The sequence below is a fragment of the Atractosteus spatula genome, chromosome 5 (genome assembly GCF_055471065.1).
Source record: "Atractosteus spatula isolate fAtrSpa1 chromosome 5, fAtrSpa1.hap1, whole genome shotgun sequence".
Classification (NCBI taxonomy): Eukaryota; Metazoa; Chordata; class Actinopteri; order Semionotiformes; family Lepisosteidae; genus Atractosteus; species Atractosteus spatula.
In genome coordinates this window covers 24,455,927-24,480,347 of record NC_142710.1, presented here as the reverse complement: position 1 = coordinate 24,480,347, position 24,421 = coordinate 24,455,927, and the positions used below count along the sequence as shown (strand labels likewise).

The following is a 24,421-nucleotide window of genomic DNA, read 5'->3' as shown; positions in this document are numbered from 1 at the left end:
TCCTCCTGGTGCCTCAGTACAGACCGTCAGCTCTCCGATTATCATTGTGGAGTGACAGCAAAAGGAGAGGGTGGTGAAAAAGGCTTGATGACTCACATTTTGTTTTGGTGAATAGCATTTTCAGGAGTTCCAAATGGGGTACCAAATAAGTGTAAGAATATTAAACCCTTTTTTTAGAATATATAGACTATTTGATATGTGGGAACATTTTAAAAATGAATTAGGGGATTGGCTGATGGGAGTATTTGTCCCCCTGAAATGAAAATATTGTGGCATGACTCAGGGATTTTGATTTGTGCTGTGCTTCTGCTTCATGATTTTTTTAAGAAATGGGAAGCAATATTTTAAACTAGGCCAGAGTTGGCTTTTTATTAAAGCTTCACAGAAGGGAAAAAGAGAAACTTCAAAGAGTTCTTGTCATATGTCATATGCAGCTGACAACTGAGAAGGAAGTTGATGCCGACTCAAAGACTTCCAGGATGTCCAACAAAAATTCTATATTTAGTTCCTGGTTGGAACAAACCATAGGCTGTTGCATGAGTAATGGAATGATAGTCACACCCCTTGGGTCAGAATATGTTTGCTTTTAGTGTGACTTTGCTTCATAACTTTACTTAACAGTAATTATAAAGAGAATCTCAACCTTAAATAAATATTATCTGGTAGAGTAACAAACATGCAGGCTAATGCTGTCCCATTGAAGGAGATAAATATGGTTGAGTTATTTTTACCAGGCATTATTTTTGCTTCAAAATAGTTTGTGCTTTGATGTTTGGAGGGTGTGGCTGAGAAGTACTGTATGCAGTAGTGTCTTTTGGGGTGATAAAGGGGTCTTTTAGGTCTCTGGGATCTGTGCCTTGTAAGGTTGCAATGCGAGAAGAGGGAACTACATGCATCTTTACAACAGAACAGATTTTATCCATATAGCATGTTTTTCCAACAGATAACCCAGGTTTTTCCCACCAAATATAACAGAACAACAGTGAAACTGCCTTTTGGGGCAGTTAGATTGGTGATCCACTGTACGTGAGGTGACCCTAATGTAATGCTAAACTGGTGCCTGAAGAATCCTAGAAATGTAGGGAATGAAGCATCATCGGCTGACAAACTATTCCAAGTATTTACAGCTCTCTGTGTTAACTGCTGAAATCTAAGTTTGTTTCTTTTACCCAAATACTCCTGGGTGAACAAAGTTTGAAATAAGTGTTGAAATCAACTTTAGTTTTTAAAGTTTCAATGGCCACAATCATGTTTCCCCAAAGCCAACACCTTCTAGGGCTGCGGGATGTCACCATAACTTGTCTGTTTAAACCATGCTGTATGTTTATTTCACTGCGCCATTACTTGGGCATCTGTGTGTTTTTTTTTTAATTTGGTATCCAAAACTGCAGAAGAGATGTGATTTGTATAGGGCATTAGATTTTGTCAGCACATAGTGTATCCTTCTCCGGACATGTACTGTATCTTTAACACAAAATAAAACATAAAAGGCCTCCTAACTGCTGTATGTTTTGACGGTGTTTTTGTGTAAATCCTCTGTTAAAGCCCCTGGCTGTGAATTCTTGAATCTCCTCAATACCTGTCTTCTGCTCCTAGGATCAGCAGAAGGTGAGTGTGCTTTAAGTGCTTCTAATGAGGTTTAGTGGGAATTGCAGGAAATAACACTGAGGACTATTCAAAGGCCTTTACAGTTCAGGGTAGACAGAGTGAGGATCTGGACCAGTGAATATGTTTAATGTTTGATGGTTTTGTAATACGAAGACTGTTTTCCTTTATTTTGCAATTTGTAATGCTGTATTAATAATTTATATACTATTTCTCTGAAGCCTCTATTCCTATTCCCACTGTGTGGGATGAGGGGAGGTACAGTATATCCTCTGGGTGGAAATAAAATATTCTGTACCCTGATTGAGAGTTGTAGTAACTTTTGGGAACACAACTCATTGAAATAATAGAGCTGCTTGAGAGAGAAATTTAGCTTTTATTGAATTATTCAGTATTTCTTGAAATAAAACCATTCACTGGAGAATGGTTCACAGATTTACTCTAAGCACTGTGAGATTCCATAAGATGCGAATCTGTTGAGCATCAGCCTGCAGGGACTAAAATACACTGGAGTCCGGGTTTTATCCATGGTGTTAAGATCCCTCTGGGACAAGCACACTTAAGAATTTTGATTTTGTTGAGAGCTTTTGCCACATTTTAGCACAATTGTTTTCTTTGCATGGTTTTAATTATGCTGCACACAATAATACATTATTAGCAGATTTTCATAAAGCAGCACAGAATATGGTGCATTTAGTTAAAACAAAGGGAGGATAAAACCCAACCAGGGAGGGTTAAAATAGAATAGCAGTGTGTTCAACCACCTCTGTCCTTCTATGATCAAAATTTGCTTTTTACTAGTGGTGGTCATAGCAAGATGGACTCCCACGTCCAGCTACAGTAGATCAGATGCTCTTCCCATAGAATAGATGCCAGTCCATTATGGGGCCAGAGAGAAAAAAAATATGTTGAATAGCTAATCCAATCCAGTCAGCCTTTCAGAGGTGTGACGAAAGTGAAGCACCATGAACAGACCCTTGTATTAATGCGCAGGAAACAACTTTACACACAGATGCCTGAAGCCAGGATCCTGAAACTGAAAGAGAGCAGTGCCATAATTTCAGTGTTTTATAAGTCTCACAAATACAATGACAGAATTTTAGGGCTAGCTCTTCTTTGCTGCTGGGGAAGAATACACAACAGTCAAATATGTCATACTATCTGTCTATATGTATACACTATGGATCTATATATATTACTATACTGTATACTAAGGATCAAAAGAAACTTATTGCTCAAAGAATTTGTGTTACTTGAAAAATATTTGGATTTTGACTGGTGGTTAAATGTTGTAGGCACCAATTTTAATCATTCATGGCTGATACAATGAAATGGCTTTGTTTCTTAAGCACAAAATCCCTGATTAGTAGGAGCGTTGTTTGGGCGGGTGATGAAGTAATTTAACTTACTGGTGGATATCACCAGGTTTTTAAAAAAAAAACAGCAGGGGAAAGCATGTCCTTACACTGCTTGTATAACAGCGGTCTTCCAAGATGAGAATGTGACAGTTATACTGTTGTCACCCTGCTTGTCAGACTTGAGCCCCATGAAACTTTTTGTGGGATGAGCTGGGATCATGTGTGTCATCTGGGACTCGAAGACCATTGAACAGGCACATTCTTTGTCTAGATTGTATGAGTTTGGGTCCCTCTGACCGACATCCCTCTGGGTTAAAGCTGTGCATTTAAAACACCTTTTAGAGCTGACCAGACTATGAAAAAGACAAGACCTGTGTGGGAATTCCACGTAAAACAATGACAGTAAAATAAACCGGTTCCCCTGCGATCCTGTATTGGATAAAAAGGTTAGAAAATGTATGGATGTTTGACTTTCAAAGTTTCTAATAAAAAAAACACGCCAGTTAGCTTTGAAAACTCAAGGAGGTACTTCTCTTCTTTTATAAAAAGCTGAAGAGTGCGACAGATATTGTTTCCCGATTATGGTAGTTCATTTCATCTTGTATGTAGTATCTACTTAGCAGTCTGCTGCAGATGCTATTTTCCACATAATTATGGAATGGGATAATGAAACCTTCTCCCAACCTAATCACCAATTGTATTTTTCTGCTCATCTGAATGGAATGCAGAAACCCAAGGGGCTGCCGTTAGTGGAGTGGATAACGAGGTATACAGTACCTTAGTCGTCCTGTCAGTTCAGTACTTGAAGTTTAAGTAAACATGTTGCTGGGGATGTGACAAACTCTTTAATCACATTCCAGCTTTCTTCTCTTAATGAACAGAATTAATTATTTAAAAAGATGCTTGTGGTATTGTGCATTAAGCAAAACTCCATTAGCAGTCTGACCCAGTTTTACAGCAATGGGAGATGTGCTCAAGGCTTTTGGCATTTTCAAGACTTGGTTTTATTACTCTTATTATTATGGTTATTTCCATTGCAATTTCATGCCTCAGCCATACAGTATGTCATTTGTTTACAGAGTGAATCCCATTTCCTGCATTTTTTTCTTTCCTCAGTATCTGTATCTCAGTCCATTACGATTGACCCTGGTTTCTCCAGTCATGGTGATTATGTTCCCACTAGCTTAGACTTAAACTGCCTATGCCGAGGATTTGTAAGTAGGATTTGTCCATGTTAACATTTTAGCTGAGTTGCACATGACAAGAAAGGGAATTTCTAATTAAATGCAACTATAACAAATCTGAAATGGCAAAGCTTTTAAAGTGTTATTTGATTATCTATCCATCCATTTTCTGTCATCCAATTCAGGTTCGCGGGGGAGCCACAGACTATCCCACAAGCAATGGGCAATAGGGCAAGAAATGCCAGCCCATCGCAGTTTTTTGATTATGTATAAAATATTTCAAATCTGTTAGGGCCAGGCTAGACTTTTTTCCAAAGCTCTCCCACTCTGTGAACTGGAAATGGTTTTGGATGAAGGCCTCACACATGTACAGTAGCTGGTTGGTGGAGATTAAAGACTAAATTGATTTGTCGGCCAAACTGGTTGATCATCTATACAGTATGAAAATGCCGTTTAAGAGTAGTGCAAACTCTCTTGCACTAGAAGTGCAAACTTTTTGCAGGGTAAGTTTTTATTTTTCATTTTTTTACATTTCTCTACAGTACATCCAAGTAGTTTTCCCTCATTTGCAGGCAGGGCTAAATATTCTGACAGGAGTCAATGCATTTTCATGCTTTTTTTGCTCAGTTAATGGATAGCTAGTGAAAACTAAAAAGGTGAACATTTTTAGTGGGATTTTATGAGTTTTTTTTTTTATTTTCATTTTCTGGATGGTTTTTACTCTTGTGTCAAGGGCCTTTGAAAGCAGTGTGGCCCACTGCTTTTAGTCACAGCCAGTTGTGCGATGAATTTAATTGATTATGTCCATTGATCACATTAAATATATGATTGTGCCTTAGGTGTAAAAATGTAGGGCAGTATTTCCCAAACTGTTTAATGCAATGTGAATAGACGGTCTATAAAAAAGTTGATGCTAATAATATTTTTCCTTCTGATTTGTTTAATATGAAATGAGCGTTTATAATGTGTTTTTCACGTGCTTTTACCCTTTGTTATAGTAATGCTATGTTATATGCTGCTTATGTATCCTGTAAATGTGAAGTGGATATTCGTAACACACTGCTAGAAAAACAGAATACAGAAATAGTGCACAACAGAGGATCTATGTTAAATTAATTTGTGATCAAAGGATGCAAAAACATTATCCCCAAAGTAGTTCTTTGTAATATGAAACTTATAAAAATACAATTTAATTTTTTCCCCAAACACAATTTGTTTGGCTTTTATTTACCTCTTTTCATTCTTTTGTGAGTTTTAAGGAAGGCTAATCCTTTTTTGAACAAAAAGTGTCCTATTAGGACAATTCGTAATTCAGCTGATTTTCCTGTGTTCACCCCTCTTTAGTATAATTTATTCTTTGTAAAATAAAATACCTCTCAAAACACATTTGAGCAACATGTGCAGCGGTTTCTCAGTGTGAATGAATCCCCCTTGGCCCAAAATGTACGTGTTCTATCAATTTATTCCAAGATGTGTTCTGGGAAATGCATGCTGATGTCATGCAAACACATAAGCAATTTTATCAGGTGCATGGGAGCTTTTTGAAGCCTCACCAAAGCTTCTCCCTCACTTGGCTGGGATGAGTGGCCCGGGTTTGACTTGCCCTGTGTGCCTTACACTAATCTCAGATTTGGGCTGAGATTTATCTCATGGTCTGACACATCTCTTTCACTCTAGAGTTCTTAGCCTGGGTCAAACACAGAATCTGAAATGAGGCATAATGTGGTTTGATCTTTCCCTGTGTGATTACATGTTTTTTTTTTCCTTTGAGGAGGAAGGTAGTGGCAAGGAGATGCAAGCTAGGTTTGCTCTGTGAAAGATCGTTTTTTTTTCACTTCAAAATTCACATTCCCTGGAGCAGAAGGAATCTGGAATTTAGCGATGGTGTCAAAAGAACCCGAAATCTCAATGTTGGTTTAATGGCTACCACCATGTGTTACATTGTGTCACATTGGACAGGTGTGGAGGCTTCTGTTCCCAAGATGAAAGTGTGCATGTGAACCCCAGGTTGAAAAGGCCAGTGCATAAGGACCTTTAGCACTCTTGTTTAAGTCTTCCTTCCATGCTTGCCTAGAGCTTTTTTTTTTTTTACAGTACGTAAAACTGAAAACAATTTTTAGCACTCTGGTAGTGAAAAACAGAAGTATGGATAATTCTACAGGAAGAGGTTAGATACAAATGGGGATTTAAATTTGAATCACCAGTCAGAGTCACTTAGCAGGCAAGCCCTGTTACAACATAAAAGGAAGGAACTAAACATTCTCCTGGAAGACCTTAAATAGGTAATATCCGTTGTGTATAATTAAGAGAGGTGCGTGACGCATGCTGTTAAACCTGCAGATGACTTTATGCATCACCTATACACAGGCCTTTGAGGAAAAATAATCCAGGTAGAATATATTAGGATGTTATGGCCTGCAAACAGTCATTGAATTCCTTTGCCAGATTAAAAAAAAAATGAAATAAAAATACCGTATGCATATTGCACACACAGTTTAATTTAATTGTCTGCGCTACTTTTACAGTATAATGATTATTACCGTTGAAAAATGACAGATTGATATTTAAATGGAATGTCACTCAAGAAGGCTCCCTTGAGTTTCCTGCTAACCTTGCCTGTTACCTGCCCTGATATGCTAAACACGTTTATTAAGTGAATCAATAAGTGAACTGTATTTAGCTGGGTAATTATTAAATCATGAGTGCAGATGTCATGGTGTATGTCTGCTAATTTCAGCTGCAGAACAGTGGGTGTTCCAGCTAAAATAAAAAGCAAATGCTGTGACTGCAGTACAAATACATTGCAGTTGCAAAAATGTGATCTTAGATCCCAGATATGCGTTTATACAGTGCTTTTTTTCGCCCCCCACCAGTCTCGAGAGATTTCCTGTCAGTTCATCATTGAATAATTTAAATGGAAGCTTCTTTTTGATGGGTGTAATGAAAAATGCAGCACTATAAAAAAGGTTGTGTTATGGAATAACATAGAGTGGTAAAGGGACATTTTAATTGTACTGTCATATAAGTGTTTAATCAGAATTTGGGAGCCCTGTCTTTCACACAGTGGGCTTTTATTCATGTTTGTCAGTCTGCTGCTGTTCTGTGCTCTGTAGTTCCTATCTAAAGTCTATTCAGGTGCATTTTTTTATATGCTGGTGATCTTCATTTTTGCTTTCATTTAAACCAAATATCACCCTGTTGTGAAACTTTGACACCTTGATGCCTGTTGAATGCTCCTTCGTTCTGTTTTTATGTTTGGTGTCCTTCTCGTGTGCTTCATCTGTGAGCTTGTCTGTGGGTATTGATGCTGTCCATGGTCTTGACTCGTGCTGGAATACTGTTTTTAATCTGTTGCTAATAAAAATGATTGCACTGAACCTTCACATGTGACTTCTGCCTGTGCCGTAGGTTCCTGCATGCATTTCCCACTTTGCAGTGTTAGAGTTCATACTGTCACCTTGTGCAGGGAGATCCAGTGACATTTTTTTATTAGTTTGTCAAGTTCAAAGTTCCACAATATACTTGCAGAAAGCTTTTTTGGTGGTAGTTAAACATTTTCTGTTTTGCCATAGGCTTTACCTATATCTAAAGTAGGAACAAGGTTGCCACTATGTTTATTTAACAGCTAAGAAACAATGATCAGTTAATAAATTACTAGGCTCAAGCAAGGTACAGATAAAACAAGAACAGTTATTGAAAGTAGACAACATCAGCACTGATGCTATTTGTTTTTTATGTTATGGGAAGGGATTTATTTAGATTTTATGGCATGTTTTTGACACATTAAACTCTGGGAAGAATCATGATTGGAGAGCTTTAAAGTGTCAACATGACAAATGTTTGATAATAATTAGCCAATGACATTGATTTTACCCTGATGTGTACACGATTGAAATTCATTCCAGCTCTTGGTGAGTGTAGTGTTTCAGGAGTAGAAATGGAATAAAAAAGGATCAAAGATTGCAATGCCAGCAGAAAAAAAACCACAAGATATTATAAAATACATTGATAGTCAAATTCTTGTAATCACTTTTAGTTCTGCACTGTGCCAGTTTTGCTAAATATTTGCTATTTAACATACATGTAAACTTTAAATGTTACTGTATGTTTCTTATAAATAAACAGCCCTGTCTTTGTAAAATGGGATATTCAGATATGTCTGATTTCAGTCATGAGTCAAAATTTTAAGGAATCGGATATCTGTCGACTGCAATAGGCAATATCAAATGTTTTTATTCCTTAACCATGGTTTCCGGCAGTTGTAAAGCATAGTTCTGCTTGTCCAAACATACACTTAGTGTGAATACCAACAAAATGTACTCAAGAATACTGTTTCGTAATAATGTACCACAAGATCATTTGGTAGCCAGCAGCCATAATGATACATAATCGCATATCTCTCAAGTCTCACACATTGTGACCAAAAGTCATGGCTTCACAGCTTGGTCTGGAAGTGTCATGCATTTGAATCAGGTCTAGGGTGATTAAAAAATGAAGTAATGAACATAAATTCTTTGAAGTTGTAGTCTGTTTATATACATGAATAAAAAAACTATCAATACAAATAGGGTGTAATTTCAATTTGTGATAGGAAATCTCATGCATTGATATTTTGGACCTTTGAGAGCTGTGTTATTAATTAATGTAGAAGAACATGCATCATTTTTTACTAATCATAAAGGGACAGGAAGTCACTTAATTTTCTAAGTGGGGAAAAAAAAACACTTATAGCCTCAATGAGCACAACATAATAAACGGTGCCTTAATAACAAAAAGAACACAGTGATGGCTTAATGCACACTGAAAATAGATAATAGCAATGTGTTCCAAGCACAAAGTTCTTCCTTGGGCAGCATTATGGGTAGCCTACATCCTCAGTGAGTCTTGAATAATCAAACGAGTTGTTGTGGTCAAATAACATTTTTCATGATAAGGTTGTTTAGTTACAATAATAAGATAGCTAGTTAGTGGACAAGCTAGTACAGTAACGTTGTGTTCTCTTTCTTCTTTTTTTCAGCATGGAATAAACCTATTACTTGTTCCTTTGCAGTAATCTAGTTGTCAGGTAGCTGGGGGGGTCTAAAATTAATTGTCATGTGCCTGAGGTTGCCACCTGGTCTGAGCTTTTTCCTGTGGGAAACCCTCCTTGACTGATGTAGAAAAAAGCACATTTAAAGACCATCCTTTTTGTTGAAAATGTGCACTGCTATAATTTGTATGAGTGAAGTACTGAACCAACTCATATTAATATGTCTTATGATTTTGTCTAAATTAGTTTTAATATTTCAGCAGCTGAGTTTATAGGAGCAATGTGATTGCAGTATCATGCTTAAGGATACAACTGCAGTGCCCCATTGGGGATTTGATAGACAATACAGTTGCAGGTCTAGAGCTCTAACTAGTACTCCATGCTGCTAGAATGAACCCAGAAACAGCTGTCAGATGTTTAAGGATACATTTACATTAAAGTGCTGATGTTTAATTAAAAGGGACAGCGACGGTGAACCTGGTGGAAATAGCTAGTTGCAAGTGTTCATATAGGCTAAGGCACCTTGGAATAGAAACCGTACTATAAAGATATTAGTCTCACTTTTTGTCTATCGTTTCTTACTGATTCAATTGAAGCATGAAACACCACACCCACCTCTGCCTGGAGCTGGGTTGAAAAAAGTAAGCAGAATTCCAGAGGGAGTAGTTATTACATTCCTCCAGCATGAGGAAGTAAACTTTGCCTTGATACCTGGTGTTCAGGAGTTTAACCATTGCTGCTGCAGCAGGAAACAGAAAAATGTTGCGACTGTCATCTAAGGAAAATAAAGTCCTTAAGTCCGTATATGATCTGAAGTCAGTTCTTTAAATATATTTTAAAGCACTGTGCCAGTAATAGGCTGTAGAGACCCTTTCTTTCACCTTTAAATTCTGCTCCTTTTCTCCAAGGCTTTTACAGTGTTTTCTCAAAATGGCCCCTTTGTTAATTGCTTGGTGAAAGGGCTGATTAAGACCAAACAAAACCTTTCCCTTGCTGTGTAATCCTTGGCTGACACAGAGCCTAGCTAATCAACTCTCTTTTGCCGTTACAAATAAGCGTTCTTCTCACAAGGATTATTTGCTCAGCTTACGTTTGATACAAATTAGTTTGACTTATGTAAATAGGGGTGCCGGGATAATGGCAAAACAATTAGTGATTGGGTTTGAAGCTGGGGGGACATGGCCTTGAGTGCAGTGCGTTCCAAACCTTTGGATGAAGCTGTACCCACCACAGCCTGGGGAGCTGATTGCTTTTTCCTCATACTGTATCTAACATCACTTTACTCTTATTGCTTTTTTTTCTCCCTAGCAATCTATAATTATGACGCCAGAGGAGGAGAAGAGCTGTCTTTACAAATTGGAGACACAGTACATATATTAGAAACTTATGAAGGTGAGTAGATAGAAGCTCAGTGCTGAGCTGATGATGGTGTGGGTAAGTTGTAACATTTATAGTGTAATGAGAATTTTGCAGTTTCTTACGAATCTCGGGGTATTACTATTTTTCATCTGAATGCGACTGAGACTCCAATATGCTGATATCTGTATTTGTTTCTTACTACAATTTCACAATGATTAAATTCTGTTTTGTTAAACCCAGAAAAAAGAATGCCCACCAGATTTACAGTATTTATACACCCAATGCAAAGGAACAAAAGACATCATATAACAGAATGAGTTATTGATTGGATATTTCTTTCTTGAGGAAATTCTAAAAAAAAAGCTATACTGTAGTTGCAATAGAATTGCACTGTGTAAAGCCATTTGTCATAAGGGAATTCCAGAAAACTCAAGGGTCATATCTATCCACGCCTCTAAATAATACTTTCAATAAAATCCAACAAAAGCAAATCAACAAGAACATTCTGCTCTTTGGAAGTACCATGGAAGCAGAGGCCCCTGAAGGTTTCCTTTTTCCCCACAGTATAACAGGAGGTAACACATGGAAGACATTCAGCAATAGCATGAAGGTCTATGGAAACTGTAAGCAAATGGTCAGCAGCCTCCAGCTGGGGCTAGACTATAAAAGAACGCATTAAAAGCTAAATGTTCTTTTTTCCACTATAGTATCTATCCATTGTTAATTTTTGGCTGGTGGTATAGGGGCAACCCAGTCAGGGAAAGGGCACATGTGTGTCTTGCCTAAAAGGCCTGTGAAACAAGTTCCAGGGGAATCTTTAAATCCAAAGGAAACACGTGGGGATCTCCAAACACAGTCATTTTTGGGACACACAGTCTTGAAAAGCCTCTTCTGAGTGTGAACCAGAAAAAGAAGCAACTCAGATTAATTGAAACATCTGAATGACCATTGGCCAGATGAAAGGAAAATTGACCTTTCTGGACATGCTCATTTGTGTTATGTTTTCTTTAAAAAATGGTGAAGCTGTATTGAGAAAACACCCATGCTCACAGTTACTGTGTTTTGGGTTGGTTTTGCCACTGTGGGTCTTGGAGCCCTTTTTGAGACAGAGGAATTTTGAACTCCAACGTGTACCATAACATTTTGGACAACCTGGTTCCCTCTCACAGGAAGGTCAAGCTTGGGGCCAAAAATGGACATTCCAGCACAACAATGATCCAAAGCCTGATTCTAAATTGACAAACGAATGTTCTTAATCTCAGTCTGCAGACCTCAGTCCAATTGAACATTTGTCGTTTGAACTCAAGAAGACACTTCACAAATAGAAACCAAAGGGTCTGGCAGACTTTGAGCAATTCTGCCTGGAGGAATGCTCAATAATCCATCCTCAGAAGTGTCCCAAATTCATTGCTTGGTACGGGAGGCATCTTGTCTATTGAGACATGCCAGAGGAGAATTCACTAAACAATACAGGGGTATAAATAAATGTGACCCTTGTTTTGAGGTCTTATATTTATGTCAAATACTGTAGGACTGCCCTGTGCAGTTCTGTGAAAATGGCGTTGTAATGTCTTAAGATTTATTAAAGAAGCGGATTATCCGACCTGTAAATATTTCTGTGATACCTTTTTATTCTTATTTGATCAAGAGTATGAATACATCTGGAGGGTTGATTCACTTATGTATTAGACACATCCTAGAATGAGTTGGCTCCAACTTTAATTATAATTTGCACTTATTAGTTTATCTAGCATGGGAATATAACAAAGTAAAAAGTTGTGAACACAATTAAAGTGATGCTGGTAAAATTGCAGTCTGAAAGTTCTAAAGCCTGCAGGCTCTGTTAGGTAAAAAGAATGTTTTATTTTAAAAGCAAATGTATGCAAAATTTAGTTTTTTTCCTCTGAATGCCCATTTGAATTATGGGTTGTTTAATTAACAAAGGCACATCTGTAGCTCTGCCTCTGTCCTTGCTGATTTCAGTAACTGTGTACCTATTAAATCTTAATTTTTTTCTGTTAGGCTGGTACAGAGGATACAGACTAAGAAGAAAGTCAACAAAGGTGAGTAGAATCTAGAGCAAAGGCATTTTACACATACTTGGAAACAGAATATATCTATACACCTGAAGAAGGCTCCACTGCCGAAATGTTTGTGTTTTCTTTCTTCTCTTTTCAGCATGGAATAAACCTATTACTTGAATCTATCTATAGCTTGTTTCATTATTAATCATCCCTACCCTTTGTCCAATTCCACAAGAAAAAAAAAATGTCATCTTGGTGTTTAATGTGCTGTTTGTAGTGTAATGCAATAGATTTTCCTTGCCATTAAACGTAAATTTAAATGTCAAATTAAAATGTTGTACTGTGTATTTGTGTAATTTTACTATCACAAGCATTAAATTAAAACAGTTCAGGTGGGAAGCTGCATCAGCATGCGTAGTCTGCAAAGGAACAAGTCATAGGTTTATTCCATGCTGGAAAGAGAAGAGAGAAGACACAATGTTTTGGCTGTGAGGCCAAATTAAAACAGCAGTTTTAATGGTTAACATCTGGGAACCTAATTAACAACTTTGTGGAAGATTTTAATTTGTTGTGGATATATTTTAATTTTTTGTGTTTCTATTGTAGGGTATATTTCCTGCATGCTACATACACCTTAAAGATGCTACAGTTGAAGGCAATGGGTTAGTTTTCAATGTACCTTACATAACTTGTTGGCCTTTCATGTTGTGTGCATTGGCAGAAGCACTATGAACTACAGTACTACAACTGCACAGCCCACTGTCAAAAGTGTTTGTGGAAATTGTATTTATGATGTCTGACATTTTGCATCCAAAGGGCTTTGTCTGCTTTGTACTATAAGAGTAACACGCTGATGGTGAGTAATTATGGTCCATGATGGAAGCTCACATATTGTGAAAGGATTATTGCTCCCTGCATAAGGAATGCACATTGTGCCTTGTTAGTATTGGGCAAAAAAAAAATTAAGGTGCAGTGTGGTTATACTTGAAGCAGTCTTGAAGGCTTTTAGTTTAGTTTAGTTAGTGCCTTCAGGGCTTTTCCTGCTGCAAAGTTTTGTACGATGTCTTCTCATGAAAGGGAAGAACATAACCGCATATGGTTATTTTATTTGCACATACTACTGATTCAAAGGAATATCTGTCTTTTTTGTGAACTTTATAAAATGGTGTCTGAAGTTTACAGGGTTAACTCAAAGGTTCTTGTCAGAAATATACAGTATCTAGAAGACTTTTTTGAACTACTAACTAGAACATTGTGAGACTTTTAATGGGAATAGAAAATGTCTAAGGAAAATAAAGAATATCAGTGTTTTAGAGTACTTTAGAGTATAGAAAGTATTCAGATGTTAAGGTGAAATGTCTGTACATGGGAGATACAGTATATCTTTGTAGCTGACTATTTGGACGTTATTGGTAAATAGATGAAGAGTGACAGCCTCTGTTTCTTTCTTTCATGAATTTGAAATGTTATGCTGTCGCACACAAAAAACTGAAAATGCTCAAGTTATTATTTTGATTTCTGCCTTATTTTGAAATGGCTGGTAATCTTTGTAGGCACAAAGAAACGGTCATCCCTAACGAGCTGCCTTTAGTTCAGGAAGTGACCACTACTCTGAGGGAATGGGCTTCCATATGGAGAGAGTTGTATGTGGTGGGTATTTAAACAGCATTGTTGCCATCTTTATTTTTTAATTTTTTTATCATAATGATTTATAATCCATTATAAATGTATCCAGAGGCTCGCAAACATGCACATCCTTCTGCTTCTTCAGATAATGCAACATATTAGATTAATATTTTTCACTCTGTTTAAACATCTGTATTCTGTTGAAACTCTAATGAAACTTTAAGTGCTTACGTGTCTGGAGTTAAGCTGTCTCAGTAGTTATTGAGTACAATTTCAGGTGTTGTTGTTTTCTGTAATGCATACTACATGAAGTTTGGTTTGTATTTCCACAGGGAGACAAAAGAGAGATGTTTAACACTGTCCGAGACATGATATACGATCTCATAGAGTGGCGTTCACAGATACTGTCTGGAACCCTCCCACAGGATGAACTGACAGAGCTGAAACAGAAAGTCACCTCTAAAATAGATTACGGTAACAAGTAAGTACTACTGTCAACTTCATATAGATTTGCGCTTTTAATATGCTTCATTTTTTAAAGGAGTTCTGGTATTCTGCCTCATGGGATCTTCTTCAAAGGAAGCTAAATAAACAGTCTGGAATGTATGCATCACTGCGGCTGCTTTTTGAGCTGAAGGAGACCAAACATTTTAATTGTTGCATGAAAACTAGCAAAGGTAGTTTTAATCTTGAGAGTCTGATAGTGCCAGAATGTGCCAGTCTTATTGATCATTGTTTGGGGAAAAAAAGCATCTTAGAAGTGTCCATGATTGGAAAAGGAAAAGTAGAAACTCATTAAAAGACAGAGCCAGTGCTGCACGGTTCTCCCTTCTGTTTTCATAACTCACAAGTTTGGTGGAGAAAGCTGGTATAATCTTGGTACCCATAAATTAGGGCTGTGTGCTACCCTCCTTCTGATAGAGCTTCCCATTACGCCCATACCTAAAAGCCGCCCACAAGCATAGCGTCTGACACTCCAACATTGTTAAGCAATCTTAACATTGCTTCTACCTGCCTGTAGCTTCTGTGACTGGTACTACTGTCATCTAAAGACCTCTTTTAATTTGCAATAGTCTGTCACTTAATCCTAAATATCCTTGCAGTAAAACTAAGTGATGTCTCTTATGCCTGATTTCTTTAATTTTTTATGATACCTTGACAGTGACCAGTTTGGTGCTTATGCATAAAAGACAGCAACAACAACAACAACAAAAAAAAACAACACATTTGTGCTACAGAATAGTTATATTTTATTTTTAACATTTGAAGCCAAACAGTGAAAAAGAATTTGCAAAATTCAACCATTCCCATTTGGGATGTTCCCTGAGGTTCTTTTTACTCAATTCATGACAGTCTTTTAGTCAATTCAAGAGTTTAGGTATTTTTAAAACATTTTTTTCATGTTATGAGAATCCTTCCTATGTGTTTCCTTATTTACAGGCCAATAGAATATGCTCATGGCAACATCTTGTTCATTTGTTGAAATTGTTTCTATTTCTTGATCAGATACCTGGATCTGGACCTTGTGGTGAGAGATAAAGACGGCAACATTCTAGATCCAGATCAGACAAGCACCATCAGCCTGTTCAGAGCTCACGAAGCTGCTTCCAAACAGATTGAACAGAGAATCCAGGAAGAAAAGGTACTGTATGAAAAAAATACATCTCCACATTAAAAATTACAAGTGATCCTGAAGGTTTAATGATCTGCAAAACAGTAGCTGTGAGGTGATTTAGGTGTTTTTTTAAGTGCTGTACCAGATTTGGTTTTGCAACATTGCGTTCCAAAAATAAAATGTAAACTTCTCATACTTTTGTGTTAAGAAAAACACTATAGTCTTTTGAATCCCTTCCATCCATGGATGATTGGGCAGTTTGAAAACTTTAATATAGTTAACCTCTCCTCATTGTTTCTTCTTGTGGGCAGTTGCTGTATTACTCTGGAAGAGACTCCTGCTGGTAGAACTCTAGCATGGGATAATTGTTGTGTATTAGCATCTCTTTTCTCTACAGTAGACACTCCAGATCTAGTTTTTTTTTTCTTCCTGCTTGAGCTTGAGTCTTTGCCCTTGGCAGGCTGATGAAGTGTAGTTGTTTCTAGAGAGTGATGGATAAAGAAGGGTACCCAGAAGCAGGGTTGGGGGCTGCATACATTTTGTAGATGCAGGCTACTATGGAACTTGAAGAGGATTTTATTCAAGGTGTCTGCTGCTCTGAAGAACAGCAGTGGTAAGAAGTCTGAAGTTAGTAGTTCTCTAAATCAGCTTATGTATGCAAATAGAGAATCATCCTAGTTGTGCTTAATAGGATTATAGGGTCTGAGACATATATTATGTGCTCGTAGTTGCGGAGTAATTCTAGAAGCCTTACATTACATTACAGGAAGGAAATCTACTGCTTTCTAGGCCCGCCAGTTCTCAGGTCTTGTAATATCCATCTGTGCCTGCATGAATATGTCCATTTAGATAAATGTAATAAAAGCAATAAATGTAGAACTACATATTTCAGTAGGTGCAGTGATATTGAAGTACAATTATACAGCTGTCTCCCTGCCATTACATTTTTATTGGATCTCAAGAAATCAAAATTACAAAAATAAAATGTACTTTTAGATGCATTATTTTGTTTGCAGACTTGCATATGTTCAGGTGTGTTTGCCAAATATGGTTTTATATAGTCATGTTCCAGAAATGAACTGCAGTGTCTGTTGGCAAGGGCAAGTGGCATTTTTCAGCGCAATTATATTAAAAATTATGGAAGAGGGCTTGGGGCAAGGTGTGTTGTATATGGTGGAAAAACAAATTGGCAAAACAATATCTTTTCAAGAAGAATTCCAAAGTGTTCACAGCTGAGCAAACCCTCTGTGCAGTTCCCTGTAGGACAGCCATGTCTGCAAATTATATAGAGGAAGTGTTGCTACATGCTAAACACCACCTGTAGCAGTTCAGAACTTTTATTTCCTTCTCATGAAACACTTCAGATTAAAATCACTGTGTGTCCAGGATTATCTCATAACCTTTAGCTACATAGTCTCATGTTGAGAGACTTGACAATGCTAAATTTTAAAGTTTTTATCTTCACATTATACTGCATATACTGTATATATATATAGCAGCAGATCAGGTGAAGTACTGTCCTGTGGATGAACTGGAGAAAATGGCATTAAATCTTGATTGATATGACTGGCTCTAGCTGCCCCGTTGTAAAATCTGTGAATGAACCAATCACATTTTCAGAGGTGAATTTTTTTGTCTTTTCTATTGCAGTCCCAGAAGCAAAATATTGATTTAAACAGACAAGCCAAATTTGCCTCAACTCCTTCCTTTGCCCTGTTTGTTACCCTGAAAAATGTGGTGTGCAAGATTGGTGAGGATGCTGAAGTTCTTATGTCCTTATATGACCCTGTGGAGTTCAGGTTCATCAGGTATGTTGTTTCTTTTCCCAATGGGATGCTCTCCTTATTAACAGTCTCTGCAGCTGTGGTTGTAATGATTGGTTTCATGGATGTCTTTCACAGATAAAGTATTATCTATATTGCTTAGCCTGTTTTTCTGTAGAGAATGTTTTTTTCCTTTACTGTGTACCCGTTAGATAATAAACACGAATCGTAACCTATCCGTGCGTTTTATCTGGTCTCTCACAGGACAAGTGCAATATTCAAATTAAAAGTCAGATTGCATGCAATAAAATGTGTATGGATTTTGTCAAATCCAGTGAGATTTAAGTTGTTCATTTTAGTGATCATAGAGATGCTAATTTGCTGTTTTTAATTTTCTTGTAGTGAAAACTATCTAGTGAGATGGTCGAGCTCAGGATTAGTAAAAGATATCGATCAGCTCCACAACCTGCGGTCTGTTTTCACAGTGAGTGTCTCTTTCTTTTCTTTGTTGGAAAGAACCCTCAGATGCCATTCACGTCTTCCTGGGCTTGGCTATTTACATGCTGCCAGAGAAGTTAAAGGGAGGGTAATTTGGCTATGTCTGTTAAGAAGAGCTGTTCAGTTTTGGAGATGTAGAGCTTAAATTAAACCCCAGGGCTGTTTACTAAAGGTCATTCCTCGCTAATGGCTGCTAAGAGACCTGTAGGAGAGATGGGTTACATGATTGTTAGCAAGAGCCGAAGAGTCCCTGGTGGGAATCTCAGTAAGAAATGAACCATTGGTCAGAATTAAAGCTGGAGTATTAAGCATTGTGTGTGCAAATTGCAGAAAATCATTACAAAAGTTGGCTTTTTCTGGAAATGCTCAATCAGAAATGTCAATCTTTTCAACTGTAGAAGGTCCCTAGCTTAATAGGCCGCTCATGCTTGACAAGGAGCTAAAATCAGACACATTTTATTCCAAGGTGATGTCTACTTTTGCCCAGTAAATGGGAAGGTAAGCCGGGCTGTAGCCAATTACTTTAGAAGCACATCACTTTCGTAAAACATTCTTGGAGCCTTCAGGAGAGGAATCTGCAATTACCAGAGAATGCATGTTGTTCCAATTTGCAGTGAAGCAATGTGCAATTATATCTTTTATAATTATTGTGTTATTTTATTTTATGTATAGGATCTTGGAAGCAAGGACCTGAAGAGAGAGAGAATCAGCTTTGTTTGTCAGATAGTTAGGGTAGGACGCATGGAGCTGCGAGACAATAATACCAAAAAACTGACCTCTGGTCTCCGCAGGCCTTTCGGAGTAGCAGGTAATTTATTCGTTGTAACTACCCTGGCCCCTTACTCACACCCAGTACAATAAATACTGTAAAAGCAATATTTATTCCAAAGAATGAGATAAAACATCTTAGAAGATCAGCTGTTTACTCGTTGATATTTTAATTTTCAGTATGGGACTGGTTATACTATAAATATACATACTGTATACATTACTATAAATGTATACAGTATGAAGTTTGAAATACAAACTTGTTCACTGTCCTGGAAAATGACGTGCGCTGTCAGACAATGAGTTGATCACCTCCAGAGACTACCTCATTAATTCAGCAAAGGCAAGAATTGGGAAAAGAAACAGAAAATAAAATGTTAAAGCTAGGAAAATGAATAATTCAGATTGAATCATTCACAATTGTAAGGTAGAGAGAGAAGAATAGAGGGAATTTTCACTAAGATGTCCTCAAAGGATTTTCTTGAACTCATTGACAAAGTCCACTGTTCTTGATGTTCTTGTTTAGAGTTACAGCCCTCTTTTGATTATTCTGCATATAATGGTTCTCATTCAGTTACAGTATATATTGTTTGCAACCAATGTACAATTTGCAAAGCATCTAGATCTCTTGGTTTGGTCCATGAAGAAATGGCATGACCAGTAAATTATTTCAGTGGACTCATATTTTCTTCTTGGGCAGCAAAAAAGTGCTGATTAATACAGTGTGCTTGATGATTTGCTTCATAAACAGAAAAGACAAAAGCACACAATATCACTCCTTAGCCCTAGTGATTAAAACTGTGTGATAACTGCTGATATTGCAGAGGATAGATAGAAAGCTATCCAGAGGAAAAATGAAAAGAGACTGAGCCATCAGTATAAACATCAAACGTGTTTTTGAAGTCAGTTTTAGAGGCTCTTTTTTCTGTCTTTCTTATCCTCTACAGAGGCATCTATGTGGGTCAGGCATGGAAAACCAAGGAGTAATTCTTTTACCTTTGTCTCTACTGTACACTTTTTTTTTGCAAATGCACAATTCCTTATGTGTGGTTGCTGGTCACCACCTTCTTGAATGTTGATGGAAAATACTGTTTTGTGATATTAAAAGGGCGTCTAAGCATTTATGGTAATGAGTGGGCACTTCTGTGTGCTTTGTATTTCTGTGTTGTGTTGAAGTAATAAAAGAAAGGGAACAACTTCATTTTAGGTTGTTTGGGCAGGCAGGCCGGGCACAGTGTATTAACAACAGCTTCCTGTGTTCCAGTAATGGATGTCACTGACATAATAACTGGCAAAGTGGATGATGAGGACAAGCAGCACTTCATTCCTTTCCAGCCGTAAGTATTTGAGTGACAAGTAAAATAGCATTGGGAGTCAGAAAATCATTTGAAGAAACATTGTGGAAATCCAGAAATATTTGTAATTAAAGTTTTGTTTTAGAAATTTGTGGTCTGGATAGTGACAGGATGTTTATGTGGTTTGTTTTTACTGCTGTAGTCTTTAATAGGCTAAAATAGAAGTCAGCCTTAAGAATGCCCAAAACTGAGTGAGACAACACTGTATTTAACACACAATTACTCCTTAAATAGCTTAGCATGGATCCAATATTTGGTACTAAATTAAAACAGATTTAAATAAAAATGCAATTGTCTGGCCTCTCTTTAGGTCAGTTTACTGTACTTCACTTTTTAAAAAATGTGAGTTCAATTTTATTCTATGAATGCATGCTGTGATTAAAGATATTCAATATTCATGAACTTTAGTTTGCTGATTATTCAGTTCTTTTTTTAAGTGATGTGCATATCTTGTGCAAATAATTGAATCCTCTTCCTGAAGAATGTTATATTTCTGGTAACCCCCGAAGATGTAGAAGATAAAGAGATCTGCAGTAGATGGGGTTTAAGAATAAGACAAATGGTTGTTTAATAAATTAATTTAAAAAATGTGCTTGTGGAGCGGACTTAATTGTAATTCATTTAATATGCACGGCAGAGATCCTTAAAGCTTTGCAAATCATTGTAATTGCTATTTGTATCTTAAAAATAGTCAAACCTGTATATAAACCTTAGGGGGAACCCTTTTTAAAGGGGCGTTTGCAATAATAACTTATAAAATTCACTCTATACTTGGCATGCTAATGATTTGTTTTTATATGGAAATGCCTTTTTTGATATGAGGTGCTGGCCCCCTCATGTCAGTAGTAATTGACGATCTCTGCAGTGTTGCCAACAGTCCTGTGTTCTTGGAAGTCTGGTCTGCTCTTTAAGATTGATATGATACTGTGTACTTTAAATAGCAAGATGTCTGTTAGGCAGCAGAAGGTACAGATTATAATTTGATTTAGTCAGGCTATTTTGTTGTCTCATAATTCAGTCCACTTCTTATTTGCTTCAATTTTGGAACAAAATCCCCAAAGATTATAAAGAACAATACTCTCCTCTTTATCTTACCTCATAACAATGTACTGTATCATTTGGGGCTGTACACAAATGTGTAGTTAAATCTTAACTATAGAAGGCATGAAATTTATAATTTTCAGAATCTTCATAGTAGTTTTTGTGCTTTCAAGTGAAGTGTGCAATCCCCTGGAGTCCTGATTATTTTTCACAATAATGCCATATAAAGCCACAGGTTCTTCTTTTCATTTCTTTGGAGTCTCACTGCCCATCCCATATAAATCAGAGTTCATTGCAGTTAGCATATTTTAAATCCTACCAGGCTGCATCATCTTCAGTTTCTTTTTCTTTAGATGATGATTAGAATCATTGATGTATTGCAAAACAAATACCTGCATGCTATTTTTTTTCTTTCACAAACACTGCCACTGTGGCCCCATGTGTGTTTAGTATGAAGTGCATCTATTAAGCCATGCAGATTTTGTGCTGCCAGCAGTGAAGGAGGCCAGGCTGGGGGAGGGGATGTTCTCTCAGAGCTTGCTTGTCTTTTTAGTTTGGGGACCATGAAAGGAAACAAAACATTTTCAGGTTTTGCTTTTGTACTGCGAGAGCAGCGTCACAGTTTCCTAAATAATGGTCTTCCTGTGTGTCTCTCTTGTTACCCATCCTGTTTCTTTTGTCTCGCTTTTGGCTAACAATGGCTTTCTGTGTCATGATATTGGCATCAACGTTTGGTGTGTGTGTGTGTCCCTTCCCCACCCCTCATTTGCTGTACCCTTCCGGTGTTCTGTGCTCCCCTCTTTTTTTCCTTCTTCCTGTGGTGTTGCCCTCATGTGCATACTCCAGGCTAGCATTGGATGACGCCATTCGACACAAGCAGCTGAACATATCATCCCGTTTTTCACCCAGGGTGGCGGGAGAGAACGACTTCCTTCAGACAGTCATCAACAAAGTGATCGCTGCCAAAGAAGTCAATCACAAGGGCCAAGGTAAGGGTTTTGTTCTGGCTGGAGCACAGAATTTAAAAAAAAAAGATCCTTGTTTTCTGTGTTGTGAAGGCACATCTGTGGTTTAAAAGTCTAGCTAAGACTGTCCCATTTCCCCCAAGTAATGAAGTGCACTGAATTATATGGAGTGCTAGGAAGCCACTGCTGGATAGAAATGTGTATATAGAAATGTATAATTTAATTTAGATTGCACAACATGCTTAGTATTTTAAATTTTCCCCTGATGGAGAGTACAAGATTGTACTTGCAAATGGGTTTCAAAAAGTTGGACAACACATTCTTATAGAAACAGGTTAGTTTTGTGATAGCCCACAAAATCTTATTTAAGCTTTAAAGTAGCTAAATCTTTAAATCTAAAAAGCTCTGCATTTGCAATAAAGAATAGTAGATGATCCCATTTTTTATTTTATGGCGGATGGCGATGGCACTGGTGTAGAACCCTTCACATTCTAAAATTCTGGCTTTGCATTGTCATTCCGTGACAGTAAGTGTGCATCGATTTAGCAAAGGCATTTCCTTTTTAAGTAAAATAAGAGAAGTGGGGTTTTGTTTAAAAACTTAACTCTCACCTTCATAGAGTTATCCCTTGAATTTTCAACTTTGTTTTTTTTTTTTACATCTAATATGCAAAAGCCACCCAGAATGCCTGAGTATAACAGGCTTCCTTTTTTAGATACCATTTTAGGTTAAATGTAGTCTTAAGCTGTACTTTCCAAGTACAGTCTTAAGCTGCTTTAAAGGAAGGGGTTTCGCCATTTGTAATTGGTTTGTACAAGTGGAAATGCCTTGATTTTAATTTGTGGTGGATACAGTAAGTCTGTTAATTTGAAATGGAAGCAGAGGGTAGGAAAGGATTTTACCAGTAGCTTTTCAAAGGCCAGCAGTGGTCATGCAGTGAACTGAGCTGAACAGTATTTTTGATACCAATCCAGATTGTGTTCAGTGTTTTACACACTGCAGTCCGCACCTCATGATTTCTGTTCCTTGAGGCCTCATTAAAGGAAAGGTCAGCTTCAGCACAATCATAGGACATGAAGTTCCTTAACTGTGAAGATGAATTAACAGACCTCCAAGAGAAATTCCCTTTGTGATCTTTCATTTCAGGATTAGGTTTATCAATGATTTGAATTGATTTCTTCCTACCCTCACTGAGATTTTTTACCCTTCAAAAGCTGCATTAGTTTTTGTGCCATCTCATTGTTTTAACTGTAGGTTTGCATTTTTTATAATTGTTTTAAATGCAATTTTGCTGACTATATATGAATGTTTATTGCTGTAAAACGTGTGCATTCTTCATTTTTGCTAATGAGAGATTTTTGCCCTTTTGTATCGCAGTATGATGGTAGGGGATAAGACAATATATGGTATTTAGACTGCAAGTGTAACCATGTATTTTAAACAGAAGTACAGAATATCTGAGCAAGAGTATGCTAAAATTCAAGCAGTAAAATGTTTGCAATATACCAGTTTTCTAAAGGAACAGTCATGTGTATTTGAGAAGTAGTTACTGTGAACTGGAGCTTTCCTTGTTATGGATTGTCACTTTAATATACCTGCTTTAAATATTGGAGCAATTAATCTCTGTGTATAACAATCATTATGTGTCAAAAGTTGCAAAATTGTACCCATGTTAAGTTCAGGTATAGCACAGATTCATGTATGTGTCTGCTCACTGAAACATGACAGATACATAACATGGATATACAATGAAATAATGTTAGCACAGTAGTCTGTCTGAAGTATTAATGTTGCATTTACTGTAAGTTGTGAAATTATATTTGTTAAAAGGGCCTATATTCCACCAATCAAACAGTAACTTCCTATTTTTGATATATTCATTAAATATAAATATTTTAATCAATTTATTTGAGTGCTAAAATGGTATGTATGGAAATGTAAGGAGTCTTAAAATTAAGTTGTAAATTTGGGAATTCTGCTTTGTGTGTTTGTAACATTGTTTATTCTCTTTTCAGGTCTGTGGGTGACATTGAAACTGCTTCCTGGAGATATACATCAGATCCGTAAAGACTTCCCGCATCTCGTTGATCGATCTACGGCTGTGGCACGAAAAATGGGCTTTCCTGAGATTATAATGCCTGGTAGGTTATGATTTGTTAAACTGTGGCACTTTAAGGTTTTTGCAAATAGACAAGAGTGTCAGTAGGCATAGATGACAAAGAAATGACTTA

General features: G+C 37.1%; 1 protein-coding gene across 2 annotated transcripts in view; it reads left to right on the top strand.

The window, feature by feature from the left end:
• dock1 (dedicator of cytokinesis 1) overlaps positions 1 to 24,421 on the top strand; it is a 311,516-nt gene that overhangs the window by 16,905 nt on the left and 270,190 nt on the right. For both annotated transcript variants that reach the window (XM_088915927.1, XM_088915925.1), the window contains exons 2-13: positions 10,485 to 10,568; positions 12,558 to 12,598; positions 13,166 to 13,221; positions 14,113 to 14,209; positions 14,518 to 14,666; positions 15,692 to 15,827; positions 17,451 to 17,608; positions 17,966 to 18,047; positions 18,734 to 18,869; positions 20,094 to 20,166; positions 22,135 to 22,214; positions 24,206 to 24,331. In XM_088915927.1, the coding sequence (XP_088772053.1) occupies positions 10,485 to 10,568; positions 12,558 to 12,598; positions 13,166 to 13,221; positions 14,113 to 14,209; positions 14,518 to 14,666; positions 15,692 to 15,827; positions 17,451 to 17,608; positions 17,966 to 18,047; positions 18,734 to 18,869; positions 20,094 to 20,166; positions 22,135 to 22,214; positions 24,206 to 24,331 (1,218 nt within the window). The remainder of the gene's footprint in view (positions 1 to 10,484; positions 10,569 to 12,557; positions 12,599 to 13,165; positions 13,222 to 14,112; positions 14,210 to 14,517; positions 14,667 to 15,691; positions 15,828 to 17,450; positions 17,609 to 17,965; positions 18,048 to 18,733; positions 18,870 to 20,093; positions 20,167 to 22,134; positions 22,215 to 24,205; positions 24,332 to 24,421) is intronic.